Source organism: Dendropsophus ebraccatus, chromosome 5, assembly GCF_027789765.1.
Source record: "Dendropsophus ebraccatus isolate aDenEbr1 chromosome 5, aDenEbr1.pat, whole genome shotgun sequence".
Classification (NCBI taxonomy): domain Eukaryota; kingdom Metazoa; phylum Chordata; class Amphibia; order Anura; family Hylidae; genus Dendropsophus; species Dendropsophus ebraccatus.
Genome location: NC_091458.1, coordinates 120953675 through 120979927, shown reverse-complemented (window position 1 = coordinate 120979927; position 26253 = coordinate 120953675). Strand labels below are relative to the sequence as shown.

Genomic DNA, 26253 nt, shown 5'->3' with positions numbered 1-26253 from the left:
AACTTCAGTTCAAATCAACAATCACAGGCGTTACTTGTCAACCTGGTATAACATGCAGGTGAAAGGTGTAGTATAAATCCACCCTATTGGGGTAGCACAATACTTTATGATTACTATGATGGAATGGCGTCCCCATCACTATCCACATTACGGAAGTTAAGTATAACATTTCCAATACCTTGTGTCCATTGTCCTGTAAAGGCCACATTAACCACACTTTAGCTATAATACACAAGACGCTGTAATTACCCATAAAGATTTAGTACAATAGATAGTACTGCCATTGGCCTTGTCAAAAAGCCACAAAAAGTAAAAATGAATAAGGTAGCATAGTTAGACCCCAGCACAAGAATAATGAAAATAAGAATACATTTTATTAGACAGACCCCTACTATACCTTAATATCTATATAGGATATATATGCCTTGGATTACGAGCATAATTCGTTCTGGGACTGCGCTTGTAATCCAAATCCGGTCTTAAACCAAAGCAAATTTTCCCATAAGAAGTCACTGATATGCAGACAAAAACAATTTTTTATTCTGAATAACGTGTAGAACAGATGAAACAAACAATGAGAAACAGCTGAATATGTCATATTATAAGTTACTGTACAGTATAGCAACCAGCATGTAGAGTATAATGTATAGTAAGTGCATAAACCTGATAACACCTGTAGCAGCAGTTTGTAGATACAAGATGGAGATGCAGATCCCCATAATGCAGTAGTGTAGTGCAACAGGCTAGAATAGAGAAGCAGGACTGCTGTCAGAGGTCTGTGTAGTCACATGACTGCAATGGGGAAGCAGTGTGTGTTCAGCATGGACCAATCAGGAAGTGAGAATCAGAGTTGTAGCAGGAGGACAGAAACAGAAACTTTATATACAGCAGTTTGAATGGCTGAGTGTAAATGCAGACACATGATAGCAGCAATGTGTATAGCTGAGTGTAAGTGCAGGCACATAGCTGCAGCGTGTAAGGGTGAGTGTGAGTGCAGGCACATTATAGCAGGAATGGAGAGGATGGGAAACACAAGGGCGGGCAGAGAAAGCAGGGAGTATGAAGGAATAAGCAGGGCAGAGGTGTTACAGCTATGAAGAGATTCACAGACCTGTCCCCTGATGCAAGTCCCAGCCTGAAGTGGATCTGCCATGATTTGGAAGGTGAGGGAGACTTCCTGGGTCAGAGTACAGTGCTGTAGACCCCCCCTGTACAGGCCATGCCCCTCCCTCACTCCCCCTCCCACCCAGTACAGGGAGCTCTTAAACCAAAGTGATGTTCTTTAACCAAGTTACAATTTTGAAAAACTGTAGGCTCTTCTTGCAAAATGCTCTTAGTCAAAGTTACTCTTAAACCAAGGTACCAGTGTGATAAAGTACATGGGATAAAATAGATGAAAAATCTCATAAAATCATTGGCCTAGTTATAGGCTGCCTAAGAAAAGCATTACGTAAGAATGGTTGGAGGGATTACAACATGGGGGACCTGATGCTCTTTTTTAAGGCAAACTGCAACTACTACCAAAACAGTTGGACTAACTGCTGTGATATACTTGCAAAATACAGTGTATTTATATAGAACACTGTAAATAAAGATATCACTTTGCGTAGTGTTTTAATGTACCACATTTCCTTTCTATCCGATGGATTATTTGAAAACCAAATGAATGATACACAGAGACTTTGTAAAGCATTACCATATGAAACTTTTGTGATCAGAACTATAAATAACAGGGTCTATGAAATAAAGCAGTAGGCAACCATTCATACAGACTTCCTCCTTCTAGGGGTTTTTAAACTAGATTTTAACAATAAACCTAATGGTCCTTAACCCCTTTCTCCATCAGTGCATTTTGGCATGTTTGTAACTTAAAGAGGATGTACCATCAGGTGCATCCTCTTTAATAACACCCACAGATAAAACGCCGAACGGCGCCGTTCTATCCACGGGTACAGGGCCGGGGCTAAAGCACTGGAGGCGGGGCGACCCGCCCCCAGTGGGAGGAAACCTCCGCCCCTCTATAACGTGGCTCCAGTGATTCTAATGGAGCCGCGTCATAGAGTGGAGGGAATTCCCTCCCACTGGGGGCAGGCCAGCCCGCCTCCAGTGCTTCAGCCCCTGCCCGGAACCCTTGGATAGAATGGTGCCGTACACGGGTACCGGGCTGCGGTTCAAAAAAACGGACCACGACATCGGCTTCCCTGTAATGGGGCTGTCCTATCCATGGGTGATAATCAAGAGGACCTGTCACCTTGGCTGCCGGGGCAGAGCCCACCCGACCCCTCCCAGTGGAGCCCTGTATACTTACTGCTTCCTAGAATTCCCGCTCCTGGACCCGGCGCGGACTAATCGACGCTGGAAGCTGTGCGCGCGCGTTATGCAAGTCACTAGAGATGAGTCCGACATCCATAGAAAATGACTGGAGCTCCGGGGTAACAGGTTCCCTTTAAGGGCCCGTTCACACTGTGGAAAACAGGTGGACATTTTGAGTCGAATCCCTGCAGTGAGGCAAGCGGAATTCCAAGCAGAGTATTTCCGCAGTGTGAACGGGCCCAGTGCGTTCACACTGAGTAAAATCAGTGGACTCTGTACCCACAATCTGCTCCTCCAAACCGCTTTTACCTTCGCATAGCTGCTTTTAATCCAACATATGTCCTGGGGTTGTTTCGGCAGGTGATGCAGTTATTGTCTTAAACCCGCGGTCCTGTGTCAAAATGCCGTGGCCTAGAGTGTCTGTCCCCTAGGCCTGCACAGCCTCTTTGTCCCTCCTTCCCAACCTCTTTATCATTAGGAAAGCCCCTGGGTAGGATCTCTACTGTTCATCACTTTTCTATACAAACGCACATTTGCCTTAACAATCAAGCACATGTGCAGTGTTTAGACAAGTGATGAATAGGAGAAATCCTGTCCAGGGGCTTTTCTAATGATGAAGAGAACGGGGAGGAAGAACAGAGAGGCGGTGCAGGCCTAGGGCATGGGTACTCTAGTCCACGCCAATTTGACAGAGGGCTGCAAGTATAAAAGTTTACGGCAATGTGAGAAATGAATAAACCCAATTTGTATAATTTATCTTTTATTCTATCTGATACGAGGGGCTGCTGATAAGTCTTTGGCTTTACCCAGAAAGAAAGAAGATAGGAAGATGAAACTTTACATTTATTGCACATACTCTCCACTGATGTCAACACACTTCTTACATCGGTATTCCAAGTTCTGGAAACCTTGCAAAAAGAAGCATTTCGGTTCAGCCCCAAACCAGTTATCCGTAAAGCCATGGCATAAGAGAGGGTGTGAAATTTGGTACCCTTGAGTTTCTTCTGGAAACAGACGATAGTCGGAGGGAGCTAGATCTGGTGATTAAGGTGGGTGGTCAACCAGCTGGAAACCTTGCTCCACCATTTTGCCATGGTCGCTTGTGCAGTGTGAGCGGAGGCTTGTAGGAACACGTTTCATTTGGAGATCTTGTTGTGTCTTTTGGACTTCAGAGCTGCCTTTAAATTGGTCCAAAAGTTCAATGCAATATGTTGAAGGTGGAACCATTTTGAAGGTAGTTCACTAGCAGCAAACCTTCCTTATCCTAGAACAGACGCCATCACCTTAGTGGCTGATTTTTGCTCCCTGAAATTCTTTGGACCAGCAGAACCACTGTGCCTCCAGGCTTCTGACTGCTCATTGGTTTCAGGATCATACAAATAAATCCAGGCCTCATCCATAGTGACCAGTCGATCCAAAAAGTTCTTATCAGTCCGGAAACACTGACAAATGGACCTGGAAGAAGTTTTCACCCACATGCTTTTCTGATCTGTTGTCAAACATTTGGGGACCCACTTTGCAGGTAGCTTCCTCCTCCTTCCTTTAAATGTTCATGGATAATGACACAAATATCCCCATGATGTCTGCTATTGCTTTAGCTGAGACTTGCCGATTCTCCAGTATGAGGTTGTGTCCAGCATTGATGATCTCCGGAACAACAACCACTCTCGGTCATCCAGGACATTCCTCATCAATGGTGCTGGAGCGGCCTGTTTTAAATTTGGCAGCCCAGCTCCTAAGGGTAGATCATGAAGGGCATTGATCCCCCTTAACGTCTGTGACATATCACCATGAATATCCTTGGCGGGGGCTCCCTAAGAAAGCTGGAGCGCGGACCCGGTAATGTACCCACCGGGCCGCGGGGGGGTTAAGGGGGCTGACTTTTTCATACTCGCAGCAGGATGACAATTTCATCTGCTCATTTCAATCTGCTGCAGATGCTTTGTGTGTGAACCCACCCTAAATATACTACACCGAATGTAAGAAAGACCTGGCTGTCATATCGGTCACCTTATTCATGGCTAGGTGGAAGTAATTTTTCTCCCTTACAGACTTGGCCCAACTCTGCAGATGGTAGATACTTGGCTGAAGAGGTAGTCTAAAGCAGACAGGGTAAGGAGTCAAGCTGAAAGTCCTCTGAAACATGGCACTGGTCCAGGCAGCATGCCTTTCTTTTATGGAACCTTCTCTATGACATAAGCAGTTGTCCTCACAGTTAATGGTTTCCATTGTGACTATAGGTATCCATAGTCATCTGATGTATTAAAGGGGTTATCCAGCGCTACAAAAACATGGCCACTTTTCCCCCTCTCTTGTCTCCAGTTCAGGTGCAGTTTGCAATTAAGCTCCATTTACTACAATGGAACTGAGTTTCAAAACAGCACCCAATCTGGAGACAACAGTAGGGGGAAAGTGGCCATGTTTATGTAGTGCTGGATAACCCCTTTAAACTTTTAATGACTGGTGATGCACTTTACTGCAGAGGTCAATAAACATTTGAGACCAAGCAGGCAGCTTATGGCTAGGGCATGCGAAGTACACTAAATAAAAAGCTTAGAGATTATACAGGTAGTTGTAGTAACCAGCACACACCGCCCAAATTTCTGGGCGACCAAAGAGGGACACATTTGGTCAGCACATTACTCTAACACAACCTGCACACATCCTACAATGGCTCTGTAGCTGTCAGTGACTGCGTTACATATGGCGCCTGTGGTAGCTGTATCACTTATCTATCCTAATGCTGCCTCCCTGGGAAGTCTGGTGGCTGGTACCCAGTGCGATTGCCACGGATGTAATATTATATTATTAAGTAGTATATTCATACACAGTATGCGGTGCACTCTCCCATGTGTAAATTAAAGGGGTAATCCAGCGCTACAAAAACATGGCCACTTTTCCCCCTACTGTTCCCCCTACCTACGGCTTGCAATTAATTAAGCTCCATTTACTTCAATGGAACGGAGTTTCAAAACCCCACCCAGACTGGAGACAACAGTAGGGGGAAAGTGGCCATGTTTTTGTAGCGCTGGATAACCCCTTTAAGGCAGCATAGTCGCTGTTTGCAGCATGCAGTACAGTGGTCTCTCATGTTACATTGTCCTCAGATTACAATATTTTTAGCATACAATGGTCTTTCCAGCTCCATTGTAATGTTAAACCATACTCAACTTACAATACCGCAGAATGCATCTGTGACAGGTGACCAATCAGGAAGGGCATTTCACTGGTAACACACCTGTATTTCTGAGGTGCATGCACTGACAGGCCGCCCTGCCTCTGGACAGCATGTGAGGGCGGCTCTATGTTATCTGGTACCTTGTGTGTACTGTACAAAACCCTGAAGAAGCTCCTCTCATCTACACAGAAAGGGATTTACAGCTTCCAGCAGCTAGGTTTCACTTTTATATGTAAGGACTTGCTTTATTTGTGTTAGATATCTGCTTAGTTTTCTTTCATCTGTTTTTTTTCTATTACAAAAGCATTCACTTTTTTTTTCTTAATTACTCCCCCCGTTTCAGTCTGGCACATATACTAAGAGCCCATGCACACAGAGCAAAACAGGCGGAAACTTCAAGCGGAGCCCGGCCATGGAAACCACTTGAAATTCTGTCTGTCCCATTGATTCAATGGGATTTCTCAAGCGCCTCCGAATTAAAGAATTGACGTGTCGATTCTTTGAGTGACGACGCACGAGAAGCCCCAATGAATCAATGGGACAGACAGAATTTCAAGCAGCTGCTAGCTGGCTGGGATGTAGTTATATATAAGGTGTGCAGTTTTATAGCTTGGTAGTTTTTTCTTAAATCATTAGAAAAATAGATTTGTAGTCTTTCCAGTCCAGTTGGTTTCATAGTTTCATAAATATAATTGGGGGGGGGGAGATGGTGCAAATCTGCTGCAATTAGAGCCAAAACACTGGCACATTTTCATTGTGTTTTCGAAACTTTTGCCCCCTGCTTGACAATACGGTGCGGCTTATTAGGGTATGAGCATCATCACAGTGGATAGGGGGCATTGCCTAAACCAGGGATGGGGAGTCCTCAGCCCTCAAGCTGCTGCAAAACTACAATTCCCATCATGCCTGGGCAGCCGAAGCTAAAGCTTCGGCTGCTCAGGCATGATGGGAATTGTAGTTTTGCAACAGCTTGAGGGCTGACGGTCCCCCATCCCTGATCTAAACACACTTTCCACTAGGACACAGGTGTTTTGGTTTTTATTTGGGATTATAGACCACAGGTGTCAAACTTGTGGCCCTCCACCTGTTGCAAAACTACAATTCCCATCATGCCTGGACAGCCAAAGCTAGGGCCATGAGGGTGACACCCTGCCCTGCCATACACCAGTCTCCAGCTTGCTGAATCAGGCTCCTATAGGGGCATGATGGGAGTTGTAGTTTCCCAGCCACAGGTCGGGGACCATGGTCCTGACAGTCCAGCTCTGCCGCAGGTCACACACACTGACACATGTGAACACTGAAATACTTTCCATAAGAAGGCAACTGTCAGCGCGTTGTGTCCTCAGCCTTGCGGTTTCCCGCGTTAACCCCTTGCTCGCTGCACCCCTGCTTCTAGCTTGCAGTCGTAGCTGAATAAGAGGAAGTGAAGCTGGGAGGGAGAGGAGGGGGTGCCCATATCTATACATGCTCGAAAAAACATTTTCCACAGAGAAATTACCGGAGGCGACATCTTCGACACGCTAACGTCGAGCTGGCGGAGGCCAATGGGCTGTGGCGGGGGCCGGCGCTATTTGGGTGCTGAGAGCAGCCAATGAGGAGGCTTCAGGTAGCACAGGATAAGTTACCACAGAACAGGAACTTTCAGTCAGTGCCGTGACAGAGCCGTCATCTGAGCAGCGGTGGTGTCGGGGCTCGGTATGGCACAGGCAGGAGCGGGCAGGAGGGCAGTGCGGTGCTGAGGCGGCGGCGGCGGCGGATCCCTCACCTTACACCACAACAAGGTGCGCGGCTACACGGAGAGACACGAGAGCCCACTCGTCACAGTCTCCAGCAGCTCTGCCGGTGGGCACCACCACCATGGACAACGCGCACGCCAAGACCGTCACCGAGGTGCTCCGACACTTCCAGGTGAATGAAAACTGCGGGCTGAGCACCGAGCAGGTCCGGAGGAACCGGGACAAGTACGGAGCGAACGGTGAGTAGTGTGCACGGTGCATCCTCCTGTCACTGCTCAGGTTACCAGGTGGGGTGGCACTGCTGGGACTTGTAGTACAACCACGGGTGGGAGATGCGCATCATCACGAGAGACCTCACCCATGACTTCCGGTACAGTAGCGCTGCCCCCACACCTGGGGAGCACCGGGGCTGCGGATGGGCTGAGAGGAAGCGCCATGTCCTGACGGGGGTGACATCGTGCCTGTGCCGCCCCTGTCCTGTGGGAGATGGAGGTGATGGAATCCCTCCTCATACACACATATATATATATATATATTATACACCACTCTTGTCACCTCAGCCTTGGTGAGTGTGGTTGGGCAGGATTGTGGTCACATAGGTGTAACAGTGACCCTGACTATCCTTAGTATTAGCTGCTTATGGCTGGAGATGGCTGCGGTTTTCTATAGTAATTGTACAAACATAAAGTATCTGTAAAGCTTCCTGACAGCATTTAGTTTTTCTTGTATCCATTATTGTAGTGCAGCGTGCCCCGGCTCCAGTCCTCATGGTCCACCAACAGGTCATGTGTGAGGATATCCCATACAGAGGACACCTGTCATAGTACCTGATGGGCTGACTACAGTTATATCGCCTGTCATAGTACCTGATGGGCTGACTAGAGTTATATCGCCTGTCATAGTACCTGATGCGCTGACTAGAGTTATATCGCCTGTCATAGTACCTGATGCACTGACTAGAGTTATATCGCTTGTCGTAGTACCTGATGCACTGACTACAGTTATATCACCTGTCATAGTACCTGATGCACTGACTACAGTTATATCACCTGTCATAGTACCTGATGCACTGACTACAGTTATATCACCTGTCATAGTACCTGATGCACTGACTACAGTTATATCACCTGTCATAGTACCTGATGCACTGACTAGAGTTATATCACCTGAAATCCTGACGACATGAGCTGTTGGCGACCATGAGGACTGGAGCTGGGGAACACTTGCAGTGTATAGCAGTTCTGGACCATATCTCCCTTACTAAGCTCCTACTATTTTCAGATGGGGCAGCACACAGGTTTCCATCTTATAACTTGCCGGTAGTTTTTTACACTGGTTTCTTACCACCAAATTTTTTCTGTTCTGCTTTGTCATAAGAGTTAGATCCACCGGACACCAGAAGTATGTAACCGACACCATTAGCTTTAAAGGAGTTCCCTCGCGTTTCCCCCATTGTGCCTGTCATTTGGTTGGACAGACTAGCCCTCTATGCAGCTCTATTTGACAGAGACCTTAAACACAGATGTGACCCTAGCCAGACCTTTTCTTCTAGATGCTTCATTATGTTAAAACTACCTGTTGATGCAAATTTTGTGCAACTATTAATTCCTATTGTGGTGACCCTATGGGGCAGGGGTAGGGGACCTTGGACCTTGACCTTGAGTTGTAGTTTTGCAACAGCTGGAGAGCCAAGGTCCCCTACCCCTGCTCTAGGGCTTCTGGACTAGCAAAATGGTCATAAAGCATCACTGGGCTGTGCCTTATAAATGGGCTGAGCTGCAACACCAGGCAAAGCACACAGACAAACAGGACTAGCACTATTTCTGACAACAGATTTAACCCTTTTGCTGACAGACACTTTTCCCACTTTTGACAAACACACAACAAAGAATTAGGAAATCCTGTACCCTCATACCTGGTACATTGTGAAAATGCCACCGTCTCTTTACAGTCATGGGCCCCTTCGCGCAATTCCGCACCAAGCACAATGGGGGAGATTTATCAAAGGGTGTAAAATTTAGACTGGTGCAAACTGCCCACAGCAACCAATCACAGCTCAGCTTCTAGCTCTGGTGAAAGGAAAGAGAAGCTGTGATTGGTTGCTGTGGGACGTTTGCACCAATCTAAATTTTACAATTCAGGGCTGTAGCCTGTTTTCTGATGTACAATAGTTATACAGTATTGTGTGCAAACTGTGTTACTTTTGCACCACCTGTGTAACTTTTCTAATTGAGTGGGGCTCTCTGCGACTGGGCGGATTTCATTTAATATACGACAGAAATTGGCACAAGTTATCCCAGATATCTACTTCATCTCATAGCTGGAGTCAATTTTTTAATTTGGCGCATAGACGTTATAAGAGATGCCCCATATTTAGCAGCAGCTTTCACTTAAAGCTAGGATGTGAGACACCAGTCCTAATAAATTTAGGGGGGGAAAATCAATTAAAATACATGTGGCTAAAGTTTGGCCAAAACCTAGATTGACACACAAAGCTCCTGCCAAAAATACAGGCAGAGTACATACATGACATTTCTTCCTGTACTGTGCACGTATCTTGTAATAACCAAGACTAAATAGACCAGAAGTCTCCATGATCCGGATAAAAGTAAACATTTCAGTTGACAGATGTCCTGAATAGGAGCCTGGGGGGATTACATTTACTGTATAACCCATACACCTTATACTAAAGTTGGACAAAACTGTCACTCGCCTCCCGACTCTCCACAGACAGATGATGTTGGTGGAGAGAAGGGTCAAATCTGGGTCCTGGCAGTGGGGAGCAAGGGGGGGGGGGTAAGTATGGACTCGTTTAGACTATGTGCAGATTTAGGGTCCATTTACACAGAAAGATTATCTGCCAAAGATTTGAAGCCAAAGCCAGACACAGACTATAAACAGAGATCAGGTCATAAAGGAAAGACTGAGATTTCTCCTCTTTTCAAGTCCATTCCTGGCTTTGGCTTCAAATCTTTGGCAGATAATCTGTCAGATAAGCTTTCTGTGTAAGTGGACCCTTAGTAAGAGAAAAGATCATTACGGCCGGTACTGCAGTATCGAATGGATGATCTTTAGGACCGCAGGGTTCTGATGCGGGCACATCCGTGCGCGCCCGCATCAGAACTCTCCACTGCACACTATGGAGCGAGCGGCCGGAGCTGTTCGCTCCATAGTGTGCACTGACAGGGTTTTCTGCGGTAGCTATTCAATGAATGTGTATACACTCTGGCTGGGATCCCATGGACAGCAAGGTAATGTATATTTTCGTATAAATCACAGACGTTGTACAACGGCCGTTGTTTTACAAAAATATACGTTGTGTGAACATAGCCTGATTGTGTTAGTGCACGGGGTGGCAGTACAGGAAGTTTTGCGTTTGCCCTGTAAACCCCTTTAGGGGATCCCAGGAAAGCTGTGTTAGGTCCCTTGGTCAGGGTTATCGGATTACAGGCCATCATTCCAATTGGCCAAACACTTTTCTTCCACTGTTCCTGAATAGCTGATCACGTAAGCGGGCATCAGGAGGGTGGTACTCGCATTTTACTGTACCTGCCAGTCATTTGTAGGGCACAATTTATAAGTAAGTTGAACACCTATTTTATGTTATAAATCAAACCTACTCCCAGACGTAACCTTCAATGGAATCTGTCTGGCATTCTCAAAGACTTCTCTGTCCTAGAAGCAGGTGCAGTAAAGTGTGGAATAATCACATTGCTCAGCCTCATTTCTATGGCTGTGGGTGGTGTAATTTCCTTCTCCATGTGTTCAGATCCGTAAGCTTAACACTGATTATTAATAAGATGTTTAATGCATGTGCAGGGAAGCGCTACCTATCCTGTAAGAAATGCCATTCGAGCTATAATTATCATAACACCTTTTATGAGTTATGTAAGTGTGCTATAAGACAGGGCTGTGCACTTCCAGGATTTCTGGGATTGTTCTTCCTTTCATTATAATTGGTGCACATTTGAGTTCTTTCAACTCATTTAACATGTAAGCATGATATTTTTTAGTTGAAAACACTATAATGCACTATGATTAGATTCGACGGGCATTTACATTGGGCATTGACACTGCTGCCTCCTTTCTTATGAACAGCTCAGTTAGTTAGTACAAGCAGTGTATGCTTTTCTTACAGTGGTTGTTATAAGAAATGTTGTGCAGTGCACACAGAAAATAAAACCTCTTGTTAATCCCAGTATAACCTATTCCTTTAAGGGCCCGTTCACACTACGGAAAACAGACGGAAATTCCGAGCGGCACCCCCGCCCGTGGACTCCGTTCGGAATTCCGCCTGCTATCTGTAGTCTGGAGGAAAGAAGGCAAAGGGGGGCATGATTGAAACCTTTAAGTACGTTAAAGGACTAAATACAGTTTTGGATACAAGTGTTTTTAGTAAAAACTGAGCTCATAAACAAGAGGACACAGTGAGAGATTAGTTGGGGGGAAGGTCAGAAGCAACGTGAGAAAATATTACTTTACTGAAAGAGTAGTAGATACTTGGAACAAACTTCCAACAGATGTGGTTGGTAAATCTACAATAACAGAATTTAAGGCTTCGTTTACACGGAGCGATAATTTGTCCGATCGTACGATTTTGAAGTAATGTTTTTTGTTTTTTTTAACTATCAGCGTTTAGATGGAATGATATATCGTACAAAACAATCGTTTTGCGATCACTTAAGTCTATCTTGCACATAGGTTAAATCGGTGAACGACTGTTTACACGGAACGATCTGCGAATCTTTTGCGAACGACCAACGACGATTTAAGAACATGTTGAAAGATCAAAATGAACAATTTCTCGCTCGTCACTTGATCGTTCGCTGCGTTTACACGTACGATTATCGTGCAAATTCGCACAATAATCGTTCCTTGTAAACGCAGAATAAGCCTGCCTGGGATATACATATATCTATCCTAAGATAATAAGACTGGAAGTACTAAAATGGCAGACAAGATGGACCCAGTGGTCTTTTTCTGCTGACAATCTTCTATGTTTCTATCAGATTCAATGGAATGCCTTGTGCGCCTCCACTCTCTGCTGGCTGGGATTCCACATGGAATTTCCACCTGTTTTTGTAATGTGAATGGGCCCTTACTGGGGGAAAAGAGACACAAGCACTTAAACAAGGGTCTATGACATTAAACACACAAACAACTGTAAGCAGTGTATGTTCTGACTCTCTGGCATTACACACCTGCTTGCTGAAGTCAAATATTACAGCAATAACTTCCAGAGAAATGACTTGTCTGAAAATAACCCCATTGTAATAGTATAATAGCTTTGATGTTATTATGTATGTCCTAAGGGGCTGTAACAAGTTTCGGTGCCTGATATATCTCAATTGGATAAGTGCATGTGAGTATGTACAATGTGAATATAGCGCTGAGAGGATATTGCTTACCCCGGTGGTCATTGTTCTCATTGATGGGCTGAAGGGGTACTCTGGTCAGGACACCTTTTTTGGCAATGGCTAGGAAAGGGATGGCTGAAAACAACTACATCCACTTACTTCCCCGGCTCCAGTGCTGCCGCCCGCCTTCTGCCAGTCAGGGCCCTGGTTACTTCCTTGTCTGAGACGGGGCTTGGGATGTGATGTGGCAGGCCCACTCAGCAACTCGCCAGCAGAGGCAGGGTACCGCTACAGCCGCAGAATGGCTGAGCGCGCAGGCCTGCCACATCACATCTCAAGTCCATTTTTCTTTTTCAGGTGAAATTAATAACTACAACCATATATAATCACGTTCTTCATTTGTTATCTGTAATGCTAAAAATACGGCTGTATTTGCACCTCAAAAACACTGTGTGAACATAGCCTGTGTGTGTTTTATTCTATGTTTTTTCCATTTCCTTTCCTTTCTAAAGATCTAAGGATCCTATTACACAGAGTTATTACCGAACAGACTAATGGTCCGTTTACATGAAGCGATAATTCGCCCAATCCATCGTTAAACGATTTTGAATGATTTGATTTTTATAACAATCAGCGTTTAGACTAATAAATCGTTAGAAAAATCGTTATTGCGATCGTTTTTAAGGTTACTTAATCCCATCTTACACATAGGGTGAATCTTTAAAAACTGTTAACACAAAGCGATCTGCGAAAATTTTAACAATAATTGTTCCGTACAAACGCACAATTATCTTGCCCTGTAATACCGCCAGTGATCAGTAGTGTCAATGCATGTAATACATGTCCCTGAGTTATGTAAAGATTTGTATATGTAAATATACAAACATTTGTCCATATTTGTTTATTTGGGGGGGTTGTGTTGGTGAACTGACACCAAATAAGTTATTGAAAAAACATCAAAATGTTGTAAGTGGAGCAGCCCAAATAACAATGTCATAGGGGAACTGAACTGGTTAACTGTAGACTAGTGCATTACTATTAATGCATACAGTTCTGCCCTTTTCAGTAAATTTGATATTTCTGTCCTTATGCTTTATGCAGATTGGCATTTTTCTGAGAACGTTCTACCAGGTGCTTTCTCGTCAGTTTCTCAGTCCTTTGCCAATTTGTAAGGAATCTATGACATGTTTTCATATGTTGAACATGTCCCTGTGGTACTTGTCATTTGCGGGCATTCAGTATAATGACATGAAAGTTTCTTTTATACTGAAGAACATCCGAACTATTGATCAGTTTAGATTGTGAGGCTGCGTTCACACCTTCCCTGTAAATGTCCATGATAGCAGATCCACCACCATGGACAATTTTTGGGGCCATTCATCCGTGGTGCGATCCATGCCGGGAAAAAAATAAAACGTTGGATGTAATCACGGCACAGACCTTTATGTGGACCGGGAAAACCATTGAACGTGTGAATTAGGCCCAAGTGCGGCCTAACTACTGCACAGCAGCTGACTGGCCCTGCTTACTACAATTCTTGTTGTAGGCTACTAATTCTCCTTAATCCATTTAATATTTGTTTAACCCAGTTGTATCCCACTGCACATCATTTAGAGAATTGTTGCATCCGAAGTGCATAAACTTACATCTCTCTATAATAAACTTCATTTGTCATTTCTCTAAACTGTACAAGCTCACTAAATCCACTTTCACTGTAATTTTATATTCTTCTGTAGATTGTTCAACTCTGGTTTGGCCAACAGTTGTTCCTTCTAACCCTATGGTACACATGCATATGTGTTCTTGGTAGGGATAGGCGTGTAGGAGTGGTGTGGTGTGCAAGAGAGCGGCATGTGCGCTTCACCGCGACTCCTCTTACACAGGAAGATATGAAATTGTGCAGCATGCCCTCCCCTGAGAGCTAAGATAAAGGTAGCCTTTTAACTAGTAAACTGTCTCCTAATGCACAGTGTCAGCACCTTGGGTCGGGACCAGATTCTGACAGATTCCCTTTAACCCCTAAAATGATCTTAATGACCGCAATGATTTTCAATTTTGTGTTTTCGTTTTTTTCCCTCCTCGTCTTCTAAGGGCTCGTTCACACAGAGCAAAAGCAGCTGAATTTTTGCGCTGAATCAGCGCTGAAATTTCAGCCGTTAAAATAGGTGCAGAGCTAATTTTCATTGTGTTTAATGCAAATTCTGCTCTGCAGTTCACACGGTGGAATTTCCGCACTGAACTAATCCGCTTTCCGCCAGAAGAATGAACATGTTCATTCTTCCGCTAGCGGAAGCCTATACAAACCAATGGGGCTCTGATTTTCTGTTTCAGCGCGGAATACACGCGTAATACAAGCGGAAATTACGCGCTGAATCAGCGTGGAAATGGGGGAAAAAAGGGGGGGAGGAGGATTCTAGTATATATTCTGGTATAGTCTAGTTTACTCGCCAAATACTCACTGAATTTCAGCGCTGAATGCATGCGGATTCAGCGCGGATTCCTCGAGTATTCCGCGCTGAATTTGTCAAGAGCTGATTACGAGCTGAACACTTTCCTAGCGGAATACGCAGGGATTCTGCTTACATTCTGCTCGGAATTCAGCGTCAGTTGATTTCAGGCGGAAATATTTCCTTGCGTAATCCGCCCCTTTTGCTCTGTGTGAATTTCAGCGTTGTTCCGTGTTTACATGATAACGCTATTCTATAGGTTGTATAGCATGTTTATATAGCTTTCCTAATGTTTTACTATTTTATTTTATATCGTGAAACTTTTTTGCCAATAAATACAGGTGCCATAATTTACACAAATATATTATACTGAAATTGCTATTACAGGGTAAGGCTATGTTCACACGGCGTAAAAAAAACGGCCATTCTGTGACCCAGAGTCACAGAATGGTTGGTGTTTGTGAAGATCATCCCGGCCGGTGCTGCAGTACTAGCCGGGATGATCCTGTGTGCTTAATTAGGATGTGGGCCGCACGCTCCATTATGTGACTTGTCAGGCTTTTGTGGCCGCTATTCGTTGAATAGCGGACACACAAAACTAACATGTCAGTCTTTCGTGCAGCCGCTAGGGATCCCAGCTAGAGTATTCCCTCAACCTACAGTACACGTAAGTTTTGAATTCATCACGGCCGTTGTTGCGAATCAGCAACATCGGCTGTGACTTAGTCAAAACTTACGTTGTGTGAACATGGCCTAATATTGTTCTTACACTCTTACATGTTTAACTTCTCCCTCACATGTATGGTCTCAGAGCTAGAATCCCAGCGTTTGTAAGAATGAAAGTCTCTTCACAGGACAAACCAAAACAGTCAAAATATTTTCCCTGCTCCTGGACCCCATTATGTTATTTACTGACATATAAGAAGATACTGTTAATGAGATATGTATGTAAATGTTTATTTTTATCACCGCTTATTCTGTTACTTCTATAATGAAAGTGCCCGAGCCTTGTCAACATCATTGTCAGCTAAGCTTTACATATGGTTGTAATAGCAGAATTTGAGCAAGCTGCTGCAGGTTCACTTGAAAGCCAAAGAAATGACACATAAGTATTTAAAGCATTTGTGTACAGCTGTTATGGTAATGTAATGTCTGCTGTCTAATCAGATGAGCAGCGCTCTCAGTCAATGCAAATTGAAGGATGACTTTGAATCCTGAGATCCATTTTAAGAAAGGCTTTTATTTTTCATTCGAAACACTGTATCCCCGGATTAAAATCTTATCTTTGAACTTGTATCGATTTATGGAAGTTCAGCCCTCTGCGATTGGTCTTTAGGTGGTATGTACATAGTCGAGACAGACGAAGGCTACCTGGAGGTGTGCACACCTCTGCATCTGCCTATGGATGCTTTGGGGTTTTTGTTAGGTGGTCAAACCTCAGAAGTTCATTGCCGGGAGTGTTTGATGGCCCCATAAAGAATGAATGGAGTGCTGGCAGCGGGGGCTGAACGGGAGTGGTGGTCAGTGCTTAATTCATTGTTGAGCAATTGCATCCCTATTCATGGGATCAGTGCGTGGTCAGGCCCTCAGGGGTCTAAAATAGCAGTTCTCAATATGTTTTTTTAAAATCTTTGTTGTACTGTTTCTCTGTTATTTCCCCTGATAATGTGTTGATAAATAGCCTGGGTGTTGCCTTTCTCAGTAGGTAGAAAAATGTACCTAGCACCCACCAGCACTGGTGAATGCTGGGTACCTTTTGCCTACATATTGCTGAAATCCTTGGCCACAAGCGCCACCACCACATGGAGTACCGACCTTCCATCGTCACTACACCTTTCTTAGTAGCCTGGAGCCTGTCAGCACTGGTTGGATATTGTCAGTTTGTGTAGGAAGAAACCCAATTGACAAACCTCATGGAGCACCTAGGTGTCTTAATTTGCACTCCTATTTAGGCTATGTTCACACAGAACGGCCGGTCTCAGCCCGGATCATCCTGGCCCGTACTTAAGTACCGGCCGGGTAATCTTTTCGGCCGCGGAGCTCTGATGCGGGCTTATCAGCGCGCGCCCGCATCAGAGCTTCCCATAGCCCACAGTGAAGCAAGCGGCCGGAGCCGATTGCTTCACTGTGTGAACTAACAGGTCTTTCTGCGGCCGGAATTCACAGAATTCCGGCCGCAGAAAACTGACATGTCAGTTTTTTCCGGCGCCACATGGGGTCCCGGCCGGAGCGCATACGATGTGTGTACGCTCCGACCGGGATCCCATTGAAAATAAGGCTATGTTCCACCCCTCAAAACTACGGCCGTAGGTCTGCGGCGAGAACTACGGCCGTAGTTGTACGTAGTGTGAACATAGCCTTAATATATCAGGAATAGCTGTTAGGGTTAGGCACACAGAGTAATTCTCGCTGAAAACTTCATGCGGAATCCGCTTGTCCTATGGAGCTTTTGCCAACAATTACTCCGTGTGCATATACCCTTACTTTGCATATCTGTGTTTTTAACAACTTTGAATAAAAGCTATGCCATTCCTATCTTTTCAGATGTTTTTCTCTAGGTCTACCTGCCATATGTCTTGTTCTATATAAAAACCTGGTTGTTTATTTGTTTGCCTCCGCAAGCTAAAGTGCTATGACATGTTAGTAATCTGTATTTCCTGTTTCTTTGTGCAGAATCCCAGATCATTTCCATAGCTCTTGTTTTATTTTCTGAGGTTCCCTTTTTTTTTCCTTTGCGGACTGCAGCCTATACTAACATGGCTGGTTTGCATTTACTAATTTCCTTATAAGCAAAAATAGATTATATTTGGCTTGAAAACCTACTCCTTATTTGAAATGCAAATGGAGTTCTGGTATATTTATTAGCTATTATACTGTGCGTTCAGCCTTTTCTTTTCCAGCTATTCCTCCCCCCCACCCCCAAGAAAAAAAAAGAAAAAAAATTATACATACTGTACAATAGTGATCCTAAATCGCAAATCGAGTTGATAAATTCTGTATATAAAAATTGTAAATTTGGTAAAGATAGTCAAGTACAGCACACATGCTTGACCACTGCTACTTTCAGCTGGGGGATGCAGGACTGCTGTTAGATAGTGGGGTCATCAACAGTCCACTGTATAGGTAATAAGTTGTTGTTACAGGAGTACTTTTTATAAAACGTCTGCTATTACTGTCTCGGCTTATCATATTCACTGAAAAGAAGACTTGTGAGGTAAGGCAGTGATTTTAGATGAGATCAGGCAGTCACTGTACACATTCATCCCACAACTGGGGATGAGATCATAAATTTGTGCACACTGCTCAAGGTTCACCACACCAAACTTTTCAAACCATGTCTGTTTGGATCTTGCTTTGTGCAGTGGGGCACAGTCATACTAGGACAGAAAAACGGACATTCCGAATTTAGGAAGAATACAATACAACTGCAGCATTGACAATAACTGAATATAAGAAGCCTAGCCGAACCTGAACAACCCTTGTACCATTATCTCTGCTTGAGTAATTGCTACGGTAGATACTATGGGCGGCATTTATTAAGTCCGGCGTTTTTTACGCCGGACTTAAAAATGCCCCCGCAGCTCTGGCGCTACGGGGATTTATGTAGAGGCGGACTGCCTCTACATAAATCCCGTGCGCACCGCCGAAAACCTACGCCAGCTGAGGACTGGAGTAGGTTTTCGGCGTACATTTAGGCGGAACGGATGGTAAATCGCGCGGACTCTGAGTCCGCGCCCTCCGTTCCGCCCACTACACGCCCCCTTTCTGCCCCCCTGGCGCACTCAGCGGAAAGTGCTGATTTGTGAATATTTTATAAAAAATACGCAAATCGGCACTTTCCGACGAAAATCATCCGTTCGCCGGATGATACATGTGGCCCTATGCGTTCTGTAGATGAAGCTCTGCTGGCATTCACCAATGCCAGATTTGTCCGTAAAACCGACAGTAAAATGTGACTCGTCTATCCAGAGAACTAAAGTGCAGTAGTGGCATGCTTTTTTTAGGCTTATTGCGCATGATGTCCATGGTGTCAGCTGCTGTTTAAAGTCACTGAGCTCTTGGGTACAACCAATTCCTCTGTTTGCTTGCAGAGACTGCTTGGCTATATCCCTGATTTTAGGCGCCTATGTAATGGTGCGGCTACGATTACCAGTCATGTCCACTTAGAATGTATAAGAAATATGCCCCTTATTGCACCAATCATTGTTATTACCCTGGTTTCCTGTTTTTTTTGTTGTTTTTTTTTAAACTGGCACTGCAGTTTCTGAAACAAAGTCAGGAGTGGATCCAGTAGGTAGAAGACCTTTGTTTTACTTTTACATTGTTTTGAATCCACTTGTGGTTTTGCCTAAAAAACTGCAGTGCCAGTTTTCCAAAAAACAAAACCGGAAACCAGAAAAATAACTATAGGTGAAACAAAGGTGCAATAAAAATTGCCATAGCAGTTTTCCAGAAAAAAACAAAAAAATACCACTTCTGATGGCAGTAAGAAAACTTGTTTTTTTGTCCTCAGAAAACCTCTAAGAATCCCATGGCAGAGGCACCATTTACCATGCCTAGAAATCTGTTTTACCCATTCATTATATCCATGTAAAGCACTCTACAGGACTTCATTATTCTTGTTTCTTCTTTGTTTTGTGGCTGCATAGAAATAAAATGTTTAAGTCTTTTTGTCCTGCTTTAAGGAGAAATTCTTTTAAAAAATTTAATAAATAAAATAAAAAGCATGATGAGATAAAAAAAAAAATCCCCTGACTCATATTTCTTCATGGCACACATCAACCACCTCCAGAACCCACATTAGATAATGTATCTGATGTAGAGCTGTAAATGCCAGCCTCTGATAACAGGTTCCTGCTGGGGATTTGTTCCTAATTGAAGGGTATGACTAATTTGCAATAGATTCTAGGTAAAAACTAGTATTTAAACACTGTGTGTGTGTGTGTGTGTGTGTGTGTGTGTGTGTGTGTGTGTGTGTGTGTGTGAATGTATATAATTTTTTTTTGCTCAGACTTTTATTCCTTTGTACAATATAACTGAAATAAAATATAGTTAACAAGTGTAGTCGTTGATAGCAGCTTGTGCATAAAGTGCATTTTAGGCTATGTTCACACACCGTCAAAATGATGGGTGTTTTATTGGACAGCTATCATTAAAAGACTTAATCATATGAATAACGACCGTTATTTATAAAATATTGGTCGTTATTTGTCGTTAAACAACAGCTGTCCTGTAACAGCAGTCGTTATGATGGTGTGTGAACTTAGCCTTAAAATGATATACACATTTGGGTAATCTTAAAAGTGGTTGCGTGATAGCGTTAAAAATAAACTCCTAAATTCGAACATTGGGAGTAATAATAGTGTTTGTTTTTATAGGAAAAGGTTATGTTTAAACAACGTTTTTTCAGCTCAGTTTAAAATTACGTCCGTCATTTTGAGTCTAAAATAACGGACGTTATTTAGCTGTCTGGCCACCCCTTACTGTAATGACTGGTGTTTGTACATTATTCTAGTTTGGGGTTACTATTTGGCCTTTGGGTCTGGCTTAATTAACCCTTTGAGGACCAGGCCCAAAATGACCCAGTGGACCGCTCAAATTTTGATCTTAGTGTTTTCGTTTTCCCCTCCTCCCCTTCTAAGAGCTCTAGCACTCTCAGTTTTCTATCTACAAGCCATGTAAGTGCTTGTTTTTTACAGGAATAGTTGTACTGTGTAATGGCGTCATTCATTTTACCATAACATGTATGATGGAATTCCAAATATATTATTTATGAAGATATAAATAGGTGAAATCGTAAATAAGAATGCAGTATGGTAACGTTTGGGGGGTTCCTGTGTCTACGTAATGCACTATATGGTAACAGCGACATGACACTATTATTCTATAGGTCAGTCCGAACACAACCATATGCAGGTTACACAGATTCTCTAATGTTATATATGTATTTTTTAATGAAATCCTTTTTTTTTGGCAATTAAATATTAATAAAATGGGACTATTGTGACGCTTATAACGGTTTTATTTTTTCACCTACGGGGCTGTATGGGGTGTCATTTTTTCCGCCATGATCTCTAGTTTTTATTAATACCATATTTGTGAAGATCGGACGTTTTGATCACTTTTTATTGATTTTTTTTTAATATATAATGTAACATAAAATCAGTAATCTGCGCACTTTTTCCCCTCTTTTCGTGTACGCCGCTAACCGATCACAATGACGCTTGTTATATTTTAATAGACCGGACAATTACGCATGCTACGGTATATTATATGTTTATCTATTTATTTATTTTTATATGTTTTATTTATATAATGGGAAAGGGGGGTGATTTAGACTTTTATTGGGGGAGGGGCTTTGGGGTAGTGTAATAGTGATTTGAACTTTTTTTTTTTTTACACTTTTGAAGTCCCTTTGGGGGACTTCTACATTCACTACTTTGATTTATACACTGATCATTGCTATGCCATAGGCATAGCATTGATCAGTGTTATCGGCAATCTGCTCATTGAGCCTGCCTGTGCAGGCTCAGTGTAGCAGATCGCCGATCGGACCGCACGGAGGCAGGTAAGAGACCTCCGGCAGTCCGTTTCAACGATCGGGACCCCGCAGTCACACTGCGGGGGTCCCGATCGGTAAGTGACAGGGGACTCCCCCTGTCACTTACACTTAAACGCCGCGGTCGCACCGTTTAAGGGGTTAATGACACGCGGCAGCGCGATCGCTGCAGCGTGTCATTACCGGTGAGGTTCCGGCTGCTGTTTGCAGCCGGCCCCCACCTGCTATGGAGCACGCTTCATAGCGGGAGAAACACCCAGGACGTAAGGTTACGTCATGGGTCGTCTGGGGACAGACTTCCATGATGTAACCCTACGTCCAGGGTCGTCTAGGGGTTAAAAAGTCCTTTGAATTTAATAGTACAAACGAAGAAAGAACGGTGACTAAAGAAAAACTGTGTGTGAACAACTAATAAAAAACGTCCGCTGTTTGCAAAAAAGTCCAAAAATAAAAATCATGTTCATTATTTTGACGTCGGCGGTAAAAACGTCCGTTATTCATTGGACATCCATCTTTCCATTAACTTCAATGCATTGCCATTGCAGTCAGTTAAATCGCGGCAATAACGGACTTTTTTTAAATATCAAAATCGGCCGCCTTTTCTCTATCTTTAACTTTGAGTGAACATAGCCAAAGAAAGTCTGGAGTGTCAGATAACAGACAGCAGATTTCTTTTTTTTGTACCTGTGTACCTGTTTTTACAACTTTCAGAATCTAAATAGAGTAGATGTGATATAAAGCAAGTTGAAATTTACAATTTTTCCAGAGTCTAAACACAGGAAGTCCAGTGTTTTCCAGGTCACCTAGGCTCAGAGAGAAGGCAGTCATGTGGTTGATTGACACATTGGGGGACATTTACTGAGTAGTCTAATATATGCAACAATTCTAATGTGAGTTGGTGCTTTTGTTCCAATATATTGTGTGTGTGAATTATGGAAAAGTCGCACTGTTATAGTAAAGACATCCAAGTATAAAGTTGCAAGCAAATTCACCTGGTACTGACCAGACATAGGCCTGCACCAGTTTTTGTGACTTTTTAAAAAAGCGGCAAATGATAAAATGGGTGCAAAAAAAAGTTGCATCTAAAAAAATATTCACATGTCAAATACTGGTTTATAAATAGAACTTAGACCAAAAATGGGTGAAAAATGCAATTATTCATCTAAAAATAGGTGCAAAGCATTTAATGATTTTCCCCCCATTGAGCCGTGACCCTCTGTACTGGCCAGGACTTTAGTCTGTGTTGTTTTTGGATAAGTATAGCTTTGTTTTAAAGCACGATAACTAAAAAAAATAAAAAAAAATTGCAGATTTACTTTATATCGCATTCCCTGTAGATTTAGATTTTTAACCCTTAGACGACCCAGGGCGTATAGTTACGCCATGGAAGTCTGTCCCCAGACGACCTAGGGCGTAACTGTACGCCCTGGGTGTTTCTCACGCTATGAAGCGTGCTCCGGAGCGGAGCGCGCTTCATAGCAGGTGGGGGCCGGCTGCAATCAGCAGCCGGGACCTCACCGGTAATGACACGCTGCAGCGATCGCGCTGCCGCGTGTCATTAACTCCTTAAACGCCGCGATCGCGGCGCGACCGCGGCGTTTAAGTGTGAGTGACAGGGGGAGTCCCCTGTCACTTACCGATCGGGACCCCCGCAGTGTGACTGCGGGGGTCCCGATCGGTAAAACGGGCCGCCGGAGCTCTCTCACCTGCCTCCGTGCGGTCCGATCGGCGCTCTGGTCACTGAGCCTGCACAGGCAGGCTCAATGAGCAGAGCGCCGATAACACTGATCAATGCTATGCCTATGGCATAGCATTCATCAGTGTAAAAATCCAAGTACTGTATGTACAAGTCCCCCAAAGGGACTTCAAATGTGTAAAAAAAAAAAGTTAAAAACACTAACACACTACCCCAAAACCCCTCCCCCAATAAAAGTCTAAATCACCCCCCTTTCCCATTATATAAATAAAACATATAAAAATAAATAAATAGATAAACATATAATATACCGTAGCGTGCGTAATTGTCCGATCTATTAAAATATAACAAGCGTCATTGCGAACAGTAAACGGCGTACACGAAAAGAGGGAAAAAAGTGCGCGGATTACCGATTTTATGTTACATTATATATATAAAAAAATTAATAAAAAGTGATCAAAACGTCCGATCTTCACAAATATGGTATTAATAAAAACTAGAGATCATGGCGGAAAAAATGACACCCCATACAGCCCCGTAGCTGAAAAAATAAAACCTTTATAAGCGTCACAATAGTCCCATTTTATTTATAATTAATTGCCAAAAAAAAGGATTTCATTTAAAAAAATATATATAACATTAGAGAATCTGTGTAACCTGCATATGGTTGTGTTCGTACTGACCTATAGAGTAATGGTATCATGTCGCTTTTACCATATAGTGCATTACGTAGACACAGGAACCCCCCAAACGTTACCATATTGCATTCTTTTTTGCGATTTCACCAATTTATATCTTCATAAATAATATATTTGGAATTCCATCATACATGTTATGGTAAAATGAATGACGCCATTACAAAGTACAACTATTCCTGTAACAAATAAGCCCTTACATGGCCTGTAGATAAAAAACTGAAAGTGCTGGAGCTCTTAGTGCTTTCGGTTTTCCCTCCTCCCCTTCTAAGATCAAAATTTGCGCGGTCCACTGGGTCATTTTGGGCCTGGTCCTCAAAGGGTTAAAGTTATGCAGTGACACTTTAAGTGTCTGTCATTTTGTAGAAGTTTTGACCCATGTTGCGGGGGTCCAGATCGGTAAGTGACAGGAGCGGTGTTTAAGGGGTTAATGATGAGCGGCTGCATGATTACGACAGCCAGTCATCGACCGACTCATTTGCTATGAAGCAAGCTCAGCTCCTGAGCTCGCTTTATAGCTCTGTACCCTGGCCGGGCTTACATGTATGCCCGTTTGCGTTAAGGCCCAGCCATACATGTGGCCGTTGGGGCATGGGAGGACTCTGGGGCCTACTCTGGGGTATGGAGCGTACATATGGCCGTTCAGGGGTTAATGTAAATTACGGCTGTCCAAGAAAACAGCTGCAAAACTGCCAAAAAAGAATGTTGTGTTCACATAGCCTTAATACTTAGATGTCTTTAAAGAGTCACTGTCGTATTTTATTTTTTTTGCAGAAATCAATAGTCCAGGCGATTTTAAGAAACTTTGTAATTGGGTTTATTAGCCAAATCTGCCATTATCTGCATGTAAAAAGCCTTTTCCCAGGTCCCCCCCTCCTTCCTCTTTTTCATCCACTCTGAAAAATCTGAAAATTGTGACCTGTTGCAGGAGTCGTACCCTGTCTGCTCTAGGGAGAGGGGAGGGGGGAGGAGGAAGGAGGGAGTTAGCCGGCAGCAGAAAGCAGATAACAGAGGATTACAGGCCAATCTGAGCTCAGACAGGTCACTGGTGACTGTCACAGGAGATATCCCGTGAGGGATTTGTAGATTAACTCTTTGTTGTCCTGTTTTGGTCTTTTCTTTAGCTCTCTCCATAGGAGAACAATGAAGACAGGGGGGAGAGCTTCAAACTGCTTTTTCATGATAAAAATGCATTTTTCGGATAATAAACCCAATTACAAAGTTTCTTAAAATCGCCTGGACTATTGATTTCTGCAAAAAAAAAAAATTCACGACAGTGACACTTTAACCTCTTAAGGACATAGGACGTACCGGTACGTCCTATGTCCTCACTTGCACTTCAAAGCGGGGCCGCGCGGCGGCCCCGCTTTGAAGTGCCGCGATCCCGGGTGCCGCGTGTAGCCCGGGACCGCCGCTATTAGCGGGCACGGTCTGATCGCCGTGCCCGCTAATTAGCTAATCGGAGGCAGCTGTCAAAGTTGACAGCTGCCTCCGATTACCGGAGGCAACGTTTCCCTGGTGTCTAGTGGGGGAGATCGCTCCTCCGGGACCTTGTCCCGGAGGAGCGATCTCCGTTACTGATGCCGGCCGGGGACGCGTCCAAGATGGCGCCGTCCTCGGCTCGGCACTCGTTCGTTTTCGGCTGCAGCAGCCGAAAGCAAACGAGTGCCGATCTCATGGATCTCTGCAGCATATCTATGCTGCAGAGATCTCAATGAAAGATCCAAGTGTATATACTAGAAGTCCCCCATGGGGGCTTCTAGTATATGTGTAAAAAAAAAAAAAAAAGTGTTGTTAATAGTAAAAAGCCCCCTCCCCTAATAAAAGTCTGAATCACCCCCTTTTCCCAGGTTTTAAATAAAAGTAAACAAATAAATAAATAAATAAACATGTTTGCTATCGCCGCGTGCGTAATCGCCCGAACTATTAATTAATCACATTCCTGATCTCGTACGGTAAATGGTGTGAGCGCAAAAAAATCCCAAAGTGCAAAATTGCGCATTTTTGGTCGCATCAAATCCAGAAAAAATGTAATAAAAAGCGATCAAAAAGACGTATATGGGCAATCAAGGTACCGATAGAAAGATCAAATCATGGCGCAAAAAATGACATCTCGCACAGCCCCATAGACCAAAGGATAAAAGCGCTATAAGCCTGGGAATGGAGCGATTTTAAGGAACGTATATTGGTTAACAACGGTTTGAATTTTTTACAGGCCATCAGATACAATATAAGTTATACATGTTATATATCGTTTGTATATCGCTTGAGG

General features: G+C 43.6%; 1 protein-coding gene across 1 annotated transcript in view; it reads left to right on the top strand.

The window, feature by feature from the left end:
• Positions 1 to 6962: 6962 nt before the first annotated feature.
• Positions 6963 to 26253, top strand: part of ATP2A3 (ATPase sarcoplasmic/endoplasmic reticulum Ca2+ transporting 3) — a 140581-nt gene continuing 121290 nt past the window's right edge. The window contains exon 1 of the mRNA XM_069971144.1: positions 6963 to 7466. Coding sequence (XP_069827245.1) covers positions 7349 to 7466 — 118 coding nt within the window. The 5' untranslated portion in view covers positions 6963 to 7348. The remainder of the gene's footprint in view (positions 7467 to 26253) is intronic.